The sequence below is a fragment of the Delphinus delphis genome, chromosome 1 (assembly GCF_949987515.2).
Source record: "Delphinus delphis chromosome 1, mDelDel1.2, whole genome shotgun sequence".
Classification (NCBI taxonomy): Eukaryota; Metazoa; Chordata; class Mammalia; order Artiodactyla; family Delphinidae; genus Delphinus; species Delphinus delphis.
Window position 1 is genome coordinate 95632826 of NC_082683.1, and position 11708 is coordinate 95644533.

Here is an 11708-nt window from a genome sequence, read left to right on the forward strand (position 1 = left end):
ACTGGAACTCTGTTTGGATTCTGTGTACGTATTTGTAATTTATCTGAAATGTGATGGATAAAGTATTCTCATTTGGGGGCCTAAGTTACTAATTGGCCCTTCAGCTAGGGAAAGGGGGTGGGTGGGTATGCACTCCTGCCAAGGACTCCTAGCCCAGAGCTCTGCCTAGAGCAGAGAAGGCTCTTTCTCCTCTTCAAGAGGCTGGCTTGTTCTCAGCCTGAAGAGCCTTGATTTAGGCTATGGCCTCTCTCTCCATAGCCACCCTAAGAGGAAAGGCTACTTCACCTCATTACCTTCAGAGGGCTGGGCTGGGTCAAATGCTGAGTGCGCGGCTGTCCTCATAGGACTCATGTCCCCTCCAACTAGGGCTGGCATCACCACTTTGCCTAGTGGGTCCTGAGGTAGAAGGTGCTGGTTTCTCCAGTTGCCGCAGGAGGCCAACAGGCAGGGCACTTGCCCTTTGCCCTAGTAAACTCTGACCCTGCCAGGGTGCCCACCTAGGACCTTTCCTGAACATGAGTTCCCTCCACTATCATGGTCATAGGTATCCTTCTTCTGGGATTGAAGATCAGGGGTGGGGGGAGAATGTTGCATGTTGTTTTCTGGTGCTTGTTATTATACATTTGAATAAACAGTGCTTCAAGCATTTGCCATGAAGGAGCCAAGAATGTAGCCCTTCTGGGGACCTTTTTCCTCCTCCTCCCCTTGCTTTAAGTTCTTGGACAAATATCAGCACTTCCGCCAAAACATCATTCCGCTCCCCTCCACTCTGCACTCCCAGCGATAGAGTCTGCACGCTGAGGAGCTGTTCCTGGCGGACCCCAGTCTGGCAACATCTCCTCTTCTGGTGGCACCAATTAGTCCAAAGTAACTGAGACTCATTAGTAAATTTAGAGCAAACTCAGAAGGCGAGAGATATTGGCTTCCACAATGCTGTTTCCACTTACTCTCCTACCATCTGTGACCTAGACAGGCTTCCTGTCAGGAGTTGAGGGCCACGTGCTTTGCCCTTTTAACTATAAAGGTTCTTGCTGAACAGACTTGCACCTCTATGCCCCTTCTGACAAACAGTCACAGGCTACATTTACATTCCCTAGAAAAATACACTTGGGCACAATATTACGTTCAATGTCACCAGTTTCCCACTCCCCCTAGGAATCATCCATGGTTCTCAGGTTAAGAATCTCTACCCTCAGAGATTATCCTTGAAGTACTTAAACCTTCCCTGGGTGAAAATGAGACAGTCTGAGCTCTTGAAGTCACAGACCTTGACTTATTTGCCTCCAGTTTGGTTTCCCCTTAGATGAAAGAATGAATATATGTGGTGAGGTGTAAGGGGTTGAGGAGGGAAAAGAGAATTAGTATCTCTTTTCTGATGTGATGGGGTGGGGGGCAGGCTTTTGTCTCTTGATTATGTGAGGGTGGGAGGGAATGTTATCAGCTGAGAAAAGAGAAAGAGGTGGATGATTAAGGTGTTTTCCAGGCCTTAGCAAGGAAAATGACAGATCTGATGAGAAATCTCCTTGTGCCCAGGCTCTGGTAGCAGCCCTGCCAGCAGAGAAAATATTCGTTAGAAAAAGAAGCCAAAGGGATGGATGGAGTCAGGGTCCAGCCAGGGTTTGGGAAGAGGCGGTACAGGGTATCGATCGCAGTGCTCATGAGGAGAGAGACGGATCAGCAGAGATGCTGCAAACACCAGCAGCCTCGGGGCCACCCCAGTTCCGGGGCTGGCTCTGGCTCGGAGATAGCCTTCTGTCATCCTGACAGGTGATCCCGGTCAGCTCAGCTAGGTCCTCCCAAACCCAGACAACGCCACTTCAACCCTCTGCTCTGCGTCAGGGCAGCGTGGGTTTGCCACACAGGAGGCACAACCCGAGAGTTGAGGACCCTCCCCCCACTCCAACCCCTGTGTCCTTCAGCACATCCTACAGACCCCCTCCCTTTGCCCTTCTGATTCACAGCGCCCACCTCCCTGCACCTACCGCATTCGATCTACGGGGAAGCGAAGTCGCTTCGTGGCCGCCAGCCCGGGAATGGGCGCCAGCCAGCTGGCGGAGGCACGGTTTAAAGGGGCATCTTGGGCAGAGAGAGGTTTGGGACTGGGGTTTGTGTGCAGCGAACTTAAGAGAGTGGGCTGGTAGCACAAAGAATGGGTTCACAACGGTTAGGAGCAGAGGTCCTGGGGCTTTGGTCTCTTTTTCCCCCCCAATTGTGCATTTTGGAGGGGCTCTCTCGTCAAGCTCAGTAGGCAACCTCACCACCTCTAAGCCTACGTTTCCCAGAAGGCTATGCGGCAGGGAGAGTGAGGGGAAGGCAACCAGTGCTGCGCTTGCGCAAAGAGTGAGCTGGAAAGGTGGGAGGGAGAGGGGAGGCGTGCCCGCGGCAGGGATGGGGGGAGGGGGCCGCGCAGCGGCGGCGCCGGGGCGGGCGCGCGTCCGCGGCGGTGATGGCGGTGCGTGAACGCGCGGCGGCAGCAATGGCCGCTCTGGAGCGGCGGGTGCCGAGTCTCGATGACTTCGCGGGACAGAGCTGGAGCTCGTGGGTGGAGCGGGCCGAGCTGCCCGCGGCCGACGGTGAGTGAAGCACCCCTAGAGTCTGAAGACCCCATCACTGTCTCCCCTCCCCCCCTCCGGGCCCCCGCCAACAGAGGGGAGCTGCCGACGGGAGCCGCCGTCCGGCTCCCCGGCCCCCCAAACAAAGGACCCGCCGGGTCCTAGTGCCCGCCCGCTCCTCCACCTTCGCGCCTCCGGGTCCTAGCGCCGGCTCTTCTCCAGCAGCCCACCCTGCCCACCTCTGCCTCTGCCGTTGCCCAGTACCTGCCCCCACATCTGCTTGCTTTTATGTTTCTTCTCGCCTGCTGTCCTCCAGCTTCCGCCCCTTCTGCACCTGCCTCAAGCTTTCCCCATCCGCAACAGTCCTCTCCACGTGTTTCCCACGCACCCCACTTCTGTGCCCCCCTCCCAACCCCCCTTGTTCCTTCGCCTTCTGCCCTACACCTTTTGCTCCTTTTCGGTGTTTGCCTGTCGGCTGCAGTGCCACTAGACCCCCGCCTCCTCCGCATTAGTTCGTCCATCCATCCATCCATCCATCCTCCCTTCCTTCCTCCTCCGTCCATCCATACATGCCTCCAACCCTCCGTCCTTTCCCGGGCCTCTTGCCCTGCCTCCCGGGCTCTCTCCCTTGACCCCACCTTCTCTAGGCCCCTGAGTGCTTTTGGTGAGCGGGCTGACAGCCCCTTCTCCTGATCTTTGTCTCCTGGGCCCCAGGGGGCATCTGGCCTCGTGGCCTTTGGGGTGACAGCAGGCATCACACCCCTGAAGAAGTTTGCAAGTGCGAAGAGGTGGAGGAGGAGACCACATGGAGCGGTCTCTGATGACACTTGTTCTCCTCTGAGACGTCCAGCTCCCAGCTCAGTTCTGTCCATCACTGCATTTTAATGGACTTAAGAGTGGGAGCTGCCCCTTGTTTCTTGCATGCCTAACCCACCACCCCTCATATCTGGAGATTATATAAGACTGTCAGTATTCTTCTCATTCTAGAAAGGTGCACGTCTGTTAGTAGGTGTCAGAAGCAGACCTAAGTGGGAGCCTCAGGCCACCCCAGAACTGCCCCATGCTGGGTGGGCAAGGATGGGGCCATTGTCAGGGTCTGGGTGCATTGAGAACCGGAAATGGAATCAGACGGGTTTGGTGACTCAGAATTGATTTTTTTTCCAAGGGACAGGGAGGGGGCGTAGAGGAGGGAGGGGAGAGGAGTAAGATAGGGGGATGGGGAAAGAGCTACTTTGCACAGCTAAAACGTTTTTGTCATCAACCCAGAAACTGAGGTACAAGGGCAACCCTTGCCCAAACCCCCTCTTAAGAGGAAAAGGGCTTGCATAGCTGATCAAGGGGACTTTGAAGATGCTGAAGGGCCCTAAGACAGCAGTTTCTCTCCTCTGTGGCCATCCTATCAGTGCAGGACCTGAGAAGCTAGGTGTAACTTTGACAATGCCATGGCAACACAGGTGGAACAAAATTGGGGATGGGGACCTAGGAGATTATCTGTTTGGGATGCCACAGAAAAGCAGAAAGGACCTGTCTGAGAAATCTCAAGAAGGGACTCAGGGATCTGTAGTAAAATATGTTAAGGACTGTTTCCCGTTTAAATGGGGAAGCAGGCCCAGAAAAGAGATAATTACCCATAGTCACCCAACTAGTCAGCAGTGGAATCCTGAACTGTACCTTGGAATAAAGGATCCATAAGAAAGTTGGCTGGATCCCTCCTCATGGGGCCAGCTCATTCCAGAGGTAGCAGGTGAAGGAAGAATGGGCACTTGAGAAAGATCCACTGAAAGGTTCTCCAAGTGGTCCTGAGCACCAGATGCTTGTCGAGTAGTGAGAGCTTCCTCCTGCTTGGCCCCAGGACCTGGTCGGACGGGAGATGGGGCTTCTGGGATGGGAGTGGTCCTTCTGAGCTGTGTTCCTCCTCCAGGGGCTGAGTTGGAGGAGAGTAACAAAAACCTGAAGAAGTTGGATGCCATGACCCTCATTAAAGAAGGTGCGAGTTGACACATGCTGGGGCTGGGGCCCAGGGCAGACAGGACCACCTTCCCTTCCTCCACCACAACCCAGGAGGTGGCTGCCTGAAGCAGCAGGTCTGGGGATTCTCACTTTGTTAGGTCTGAGTCAGCCTGTTCCCCTGGCTCCTGTGACTTATTGAGGGAGATCCTAATCATTGGTGTTTGGTGCCCACTCACCTGAAAGCCCACATTCTTAGGGACTGGTTAGATTGAACTCTGGAAGCTGGAAGCATCCAATATAAAGCTTGTCATATCAGCTGGGAGGGGAAGTATCATCTGAGTGGTGGGTGGGAGTGTTCTCTGATCTTACAGGGAAAATCTGGTGTCCTCAGCTCCAGTGATAAGGGCTTCTGTCATTGCAGACATGTCCATCTTCGGGCACTGCCCTGCCCATGACGACTTCTATTTGGTTGTATGTAACCATTGCAGCCAAGTGGTGAAGCCTCAAGCTTTCCAGAAGCACTGCGGTGAGGGGAGCCCTCGGGAGGAGATAGAGGGGACAGGGGAAGGTGGAACATGGAACTCTGAGGACAGGGCCAATTGGGAGGTCATGTGAGTAATGGAGGGAGGCTTTGGGAATAAGAAGGTGGAGGCGGGGAGCTTCACAGATTGTGGTTGGTTGGGGTTATTGTTTAAGCAACCTTTTAGCATCTGGTGGAGTAAAGTTCTAGCATCTGGGAAGAGCTAAGAGGTTCAGGAAGCTGATTTCTAGAATTTTGAGTCTTGAAGGCTCAAATTCAAATGGGAAGGAGGCAAATTTAAAATCTAAGCTTTGGAAACCCCAGGTTCTCTATCATGAGTCTGTGAGCAGGGTTAGGAGGTTGGGGAAGGAGACAGTTGATGCCACTCACCTCGATTGCTTTCTCCACCTCCTGGTGACAGAAAGAAGACATGGGCCGCTCAGCAAGCTTTACGCCCGGGCCCCACCCCCACCTCCAGCCCCTGCCAGCTCTCAGAAATGCCATGTAGTGAACGGTCAGGGCCCAGCTTGTAGGGCCCCAGGTTCCAGCAAAACCTCCTCCAGGGAGAAGGGCCAGGGGTCCCGGAGCCGTGGCCACCAGCCTCCAGAGAAGACCCAGAAGGACAACCTCTGGTAAGGAAAGGCTGGAGGCTCCCTGAGACAAGCCCTGACCCTAGCCCAGGGAGGGGTTGGCACACATGGAGGCAGCTGTGGGGCGATGGGCACTGCTCACTGCAGGAGGCGGCCATCTCTCTCTGCAGCTCCCTTCTACTCGCTCCAGGGAATATGGGGTCCCCTTTTCCCATGTTCTGCACCCCTGCAGGAGCCCACCCAAGTTCCAGGGCTGGGAAAGGAGATGGCTCTGGGCTAGAGTCTGGGGCCCAGGCCCAGCCTCCCTACCTCCCAGCCTGCACCCTCTCTCCATGTGTAGCCTTTTCGTGCCTGTGGTGAATCTGGAAAAGATGTCCAGTCTCCCGAAGCCTGATGGACACGGAATCAGGGTGGCTCCGCCCTCTGCTTTCCTCAGCCAGCCGGCTGGCCTCACCAAGGACTCCCCTGGAAAAAACCCCATGGCATCCCCTTCTAAAGAACTTCCTGGCAGAGGGAGCATCGAGATAACCCCCAGCGAGGGCTCCAGTCACCGGGCTGAAGGCAGCCCGTCTGAAAAGGAGCCTGGTGGGGCCAGGCTGCCCCCTAAAACCCACCGGAAGATGGCTCGTGAGTAGTCGTGGTCTTAGGGTCAGGAAGGTAGAGTGGGGACTCCTTTGGACTGCTTTGTCCTTGGGCCTGATGGAGAGGGGGTCAGGAAAGGGTGGGCTTGGCCATCACAGCGTGCCAGGGTACAGGAGCCCCTGGTCATCCCTTGACGTGGACACTCACTTGACCTGCTTGCTCTCTTGGAAGATTCTCTTCAGCCCAGGTCTCCTGATTAAGGCCATGGGAGCCTGTGCCCAAGAAGGTGAAGGTATTTTTCCTCACCTTGGGCTGTTGAACTTTATCTCTTTTCTCGTCTAGATCCAGGGCACCAGAAGCCTCCCATAGCTGGTTTCCCTGGCATCCCAGATGCCTGTAGCTGCTTTTGTTTCCTGGTACATGTTGCCCTGTTTGAGACTTGGGGCCCCCAAAGGAGTGCCGGGGCTGGCATGGGGACGGGATGGTTCTTACACCCAGCAGAGAGCTGCTGTTGCCCAGAGGAGTATCTCTGGAAGGCTGCAGCCCCAGACTTGAGGCCCAGAGGCTCTCCAGCCTTAGGCCCAGCTCTTCCCAGGCCTTTGGCCTGAAGACGCCAGACCCTCCCAGAAATGGCCTTGGGGTTCATGGGAACCGCTTTCCCCACAGGGAAGGAGTGCGACCTCAACAGGCAGTGTGGGGTAATAAATCCAGAGACCAAAAAGATCTGTACCCGCCTGCTGACCTGCAAGGTAACCCCCAGTCCCTCTGCACAGACACGGGCCCTGGGCAGGGAGAGCAAGTGAGATCTCATCCAAGATCCAGCTGAAGGGATGGGGGTTAAGCCCAGACCAGGCAAGGGGAGGGGAGGCTCTCCATACTGGGCCCAAGGTGGGGACAGCGGGCAGGGGGTGGCTTCCAGATCCCCCTCTCCAGAGGAGGGTTCTGGCCCTGTCAGGAAGTGAAACAAGGACACACAGACACACCCACACTCACACGCCCAGTCTCTTCACTTGCCCAGGCCAGAGCACACCGCTGCCCCTTACCTCTGCTCAGCTCCTCCCCACCCTCCCCCCTGCTGTGTTCTAGATCCACTCCGTGCACCAGCGCAGGGAAGTCCAGGGCCGAGCCAAGGACTTTGACGTGCTGGTGGCAGAGCTGAAGGCCAACTCCCGCAAAGGGGAGTCTCCCAAGGAGAAGAGCCCAGGGCGCAAGGAGGCAGCTCTTGAGCGCCCCTCCCAGGAGCCCCCCTCCTCAGTCCAGGTTGTGGCAGCAGTGGCTGCTCCCAGCAGCACCTTCTCTGCTCGTGCCAAGCAGACCTACCCATACTGTGCACTGCCCAGGTACGTCCAGGATCCAGCGCCCATCTTACCTGGGGACACTTGGCCCCAGGCCATCAGGAACCCCTTCAGGCCCAGGGAGTGCCCTGGAAGATGCTGCTCACTCCACCCTGAGTGTGTGGGGAGGGGCCCCTGGCGGTGGTGTGGAGGTGGGTGACTCCCTGTTCCTAACCCGGCATACCGCAGTACCCCAGGCACTCTGTAGTGTTCCAACACCGAGGAAAAACCATTTTCCCAGCTGCTTCCAACAGGCCAAAAGTGGTAATTGGGGAGCTGAAAGAGTCAGGGTCCTGGGTGAGGCAGTCCTACTGTGTATTAATTCACTGGCCCCTTCGTGTGCAGAGGCTGCGCTGGAACCTGGGGAGAGCCTGCCTTGCGGAAGGAGACACACATGCATCTCTGCCTGTAACATGGAGGCAGACACGAAACATAGGCTCAGCTCAGATAGGCTCACAGGAATATGTGATGCAAGAAGGGGGTTGAGAAAATTGACTGGGCTGACCAGAGCTGGGTGCGGTTATACTCAGATTTTCTGGAGGAGGCGAATGTGAAGCAGATTTTCCCCCTGAGGAGGCAGGGCCAGGGAAGTGAAGGGGCTGGGGAGAAAACCCCTTGGGAGCTGTGGCCCCTGATCTTTCTGGCTCTTACTCTGTGAGCTCTGTTGTTCCCTCCCTTCCTGTCCTCCTTCCTCTTTGTCTGATCGCCCAGCAGGGTGTCTGCCCTGACTTTTTGAGCTTGGCAGGTTCAGGGACACACCTACCGTGACCCACTCTCATCACATCACCCTCACATCCCCTTTGGCCCTTCCAGGTCCCGGGCCTCCTCTGAGAGTGAGTTGGATGATGAAGGCCCTTGTGGTGGTGATGGGGACCCAGGCCTGTTCCCCTTCCCCCTGCCCCGGGGTGGTGCCCAGGCCTCCAGCGAGGAGAGTGAGGAGGAGGGGACATCTGATGACCTCCACCTACCCACTGACTGCCATTATGCAACCCGGCCCCCTCGGCCGCAGGCGGTAAGGACCTGGGGCAGGGACCTGGGGGTGGGGAGCCAGTCCTCCTGGCCCACAATGTGGGGAGGAGGTCAGATCCTACATGAAGGTGCCCTCCCTGTATTTCAGGCCCCTTTAACCATGTGCCTTCCTTCTGCCTCCAGTTCTGCACCTTTGGGAGCCGGCTGGTGAGTCCAGGATGCTACGTGTTTAGCCGCCGGCTGGACCGGTTCTGCTCGGCACTGAGCTCTATGCTGGAACGGCACCTCAGCTCACACATGTGGAAGTGAGTCTCTCAGCCCCAGAACCTCCCTTCCCAGGCCCCAGGCATACACGGGCTTCAGAACCCCTAATTCGTCACACATACCTGTAGATGTGGCTTGGCTGTTTGCCAGGAAGACCCCAGGTAGGGTGAACAGGAGGTGGGGAAACTTGGCAGCCTGGAGCTGGGCTAAGGCAGGGCCTGAATGGGTCGCCTGGGAGTGAATCTTAACTCTCACCAATCACTCCCAGTACCTTTTGGGTAAGTAGGGATAGGGGATGTCCAGCCTGAGATTTAAAGTGAGGTTTTTAAAGGGTCTGTATATTAGTTCATTCCTGCCTTTCCCTGTGCCTTCTTCCTATCCCTGAGTTCCAGCGTTTCCCAGCAGAGGGCGGCACTGCCAGGGCTCTGTGGGCCATTTCTACGTGGGTGGAAAGACTTGTGTGTTGGTGGGGAGGCCCTCTTGCTTGCTTGGCATCACAGTGGGGCTCTCTTCTTGCTGCAGGAAGATCCCCCCGGCGGCTGAGCCTCCATCCCACCTTGTCAGCTCCCCGCCATCTGCTCCCCTGAGCCCATCCTCTACGGGCAGCTGCCCCCGCCTTCCAGGCCCACCCCCCAGACCTGCCTGCCCAGCCTCCACGCCCCCCACCAAGGACAGCCTTGGCCCTGGCTACCCTGCAGGCTCCCCCAATGTGGCAGCCGCCTGCAGCCAGGCGGAGTGCATGGGTGGGAGCCAGGCTATCACCTCACCACTGCCTGCCAACACACCTTCCCCGTCCTTCAGCAAGCTCCCACCTTCCAAGGCCAGCAAGTCATCCAAAGGCAAGGACGGGCTCGAGGTGGAGGCTCCTTCTCGAAAGCGAAAGTTATCCCCTGGGCCCACCACTTTCAAACGGACCTGCGTCCTGGAGCCCACTGGAAAAGGCAAACCCTCTGGCTGCCGGGGCCTCTCGGCCAAGACTAAAACAGGCCTGGGCATGGGGCTTAATGGGACGGTGGAGCCAAGAGTGAAGCGGGCAGGGCCCCTGGACTGTCGGGGTTCCCCTCATCAGCCCCCCACGCCAGTCAAGGCTTCTCAGCTGGACAACCAGGGAGCGGCTGGACACCCGGCCAAGGCCCTGCCGACCAACTGCCTCTCTGAGGAGGAGGTAGCCAAGAAGCGGAAAAACCTGGCCACTTACTGCCGGCCAGTGAAGGCCAAGCACTGCCAGGCTGGTGCCCCTGCCGACGCGGCCTGCTCTGTGCGCCGCAAGAAGCCGGGTCCAGCCCTGGCCTTTGAGGAGAAGTGTTCTACACTGAAGGTACCAGCCCAGCTCCCTGAAGAGCAGGGGCAGGGAAGGGTCAGGATGGATGAGGTTGGAGTGCACAGGCACCTGACAAAAAGAGGTGCTTAAGTAAACATCTTGCAGGGAAGGGAAGACTGGGGAAGTTGAGAGAGCGTTCCTGGGCCATCTGCTCTAGGGAGAGGTGACCCCGGCTTTTGCTTGGTGGGCCTTCCCCTATCCCCAGCCCTCTCCTTTGGGCTAAGGAGATGTTGCCTCTGCCTCTCCCCCTTCCCCTGCTTGCTTTAATCAAAGGGCCACTTTCTGAATTGGCTGTGGCCCTCACTCCAGGACTTGGAGCTACCTCTGTTCCCCGAAGGAGAGAAAGCTGGACTCCATGAGCTCTGATAAGAAAGGTTTGGGCAGTGGGGTTGAGCTTGGGTCCCTGAGCTGTGGCCTAACACGCTGCGCACAGGCTGGGTGGGCTGGTCTTGTTCCTTGGTTTTGCCTCTGGGCATCAGGGCATGAAAGGGCAGGGACATAACCCAAGGTCCCCGTATGCATGTCTGCCCATCTTATACATATACCCATTGCCAGGTTTTGAGGTGGCAGGCAAGCTCTCCAGGGTTTCTGGTAAAGCCAGCAGCCAGGTTTATTTGCCTCTTCTGATGGGAGCCCTGGAGTAGCATGCTATGAGCTATCCATATGACCTTAGCCAGGAGGAACGCATTGGAGGTGGGAAGGGGAGATGCCCTCCTGGTTTAGGCACTGGCCAGATGCATACCAACACCTTTGGTGCCCATACGAGAGTAGTAAGTTTGACAGCTGCATGGGGCCTGAGTGTGTTTTTGTCACACGTGTGCATGGGTGATCTCCAGGCTGCCTCTGCTGGGCTGGCATTCATCCTCCCCCTTGCCCAGCTTTACTCACAAGACCAGCAGGAGGAAATCAAGCCTTAGCTTTTCTGGCCCACATAGTTTGCTGGATAGGAGGACAGTTAGACCCCCAGCCCGACCCTGTCTCTTGCCTCTTGTCTTCCTACAGTCAAAAGCCCATTAACAAGAAAGTGCCTGCCCACTGCGATGGAGCCGCCAGCACCTCCTCCCCTCCAGATCCGGGCCCCAGGCTGCTGCCGCTTTTTATAACTTTATATTATTTTTTTTAAGAAAAAAAACTCTTTAAAATACCTCAAGACTGTCTCCCTGTTCTGTTGCTGCTAAGAAAATATAAAAACAGAAACGTAGAAAAGGAAGGAAAGAAATGTAACAAAATGAGTGTCCTTACTGTCCCCAGCTGCTCCCCAGGAGGCTGAGATGATAGGCAGTCAGACTCCAGCTCCCGTCACTTGCCTGCAAAAAAAAATCTCTTACACTCGTATATTTTTGTCCTTTTAGTCTGTGGAAATGGCTGGGGGTTGTATCACTGGGGGAGTCTTAGGATGAGGAGGCATGTGGCTCGGAGCGAGCAAGGGGACTACAGTCCCGCTGGGAAAGGAAACTTGATGGGGGAGGGGAGCCACACCTCTGGCTCTACTCTTGGATCTTGGCCTTGAAGGTCTGTGGATGTCCGCCTGTGGTCCTTTTCTGGTCTTCCAGCAATCCTGCTCCTCCATCCTGTCTCTGAATTTCTGCCTCAGTTTCTTCAGCCCTTTCTGTCTCTTACTAGTAG

The 11708-nt window shown here is 56.4% G+C and overlaps 1 protein-coding gene across 1 annotated transcript; it reads left to right on the top strand.

Annotated features, from left to right (window-relative positions):
- The first annotated feature begins 2446 nt into the window (after nt 1-2446).
- ATXN7L2 (ataxin 7 like 2) lies at nt 2447-10456 on the top strand. The gene is made up of 10 exons (XM_060006638.1): nt 2447-2573; nt 4474-4539; nt 4924-5028; nt 5444-5654; nt 5953-6239; nt 6861-6943; nt 7281-7534; nt 8342-8540; nt 8681-8802; nt 9284-10456. The coding sequence occupies exons 1-10, from the start codon at nt 2447-2449 to the stop codon at nt 10170-10172; spliced, it is 2343 nt and encodes a 780-aa protein (XP_059862621.1). The 3' UTR covers nt 10173-10456.
- The last annotated feature ends 1252 nt before the right edge of the window (nt 10457-11708 follow it).

Bases quoted from the DNA above. Each gene is read 5' to 3' on its own strand.
- ATXN7L2 (XM_060006638.1), top strand. From the start codon at position 2,447: ATGGCGGTGCGTGAACGCGCGGCGGCAGCAATGGCCGCTCTGGAGCGG. The intron at 2,574-4,473 runs GTGAGTGAAGCA...TTCCTCCTCCAG, and splicing joins CGAGCTGCCCGCGGCCGACG to GGGCTGAGTTGGAGGAGAGT. The intron at 6,944-7,280 runs GTAACCCCCAGT...GCTGTGTTCTAG, and splicing joins CCCGCCTGCTGACCTGCAAG to ATCCACTCCGTGCACCAGCG.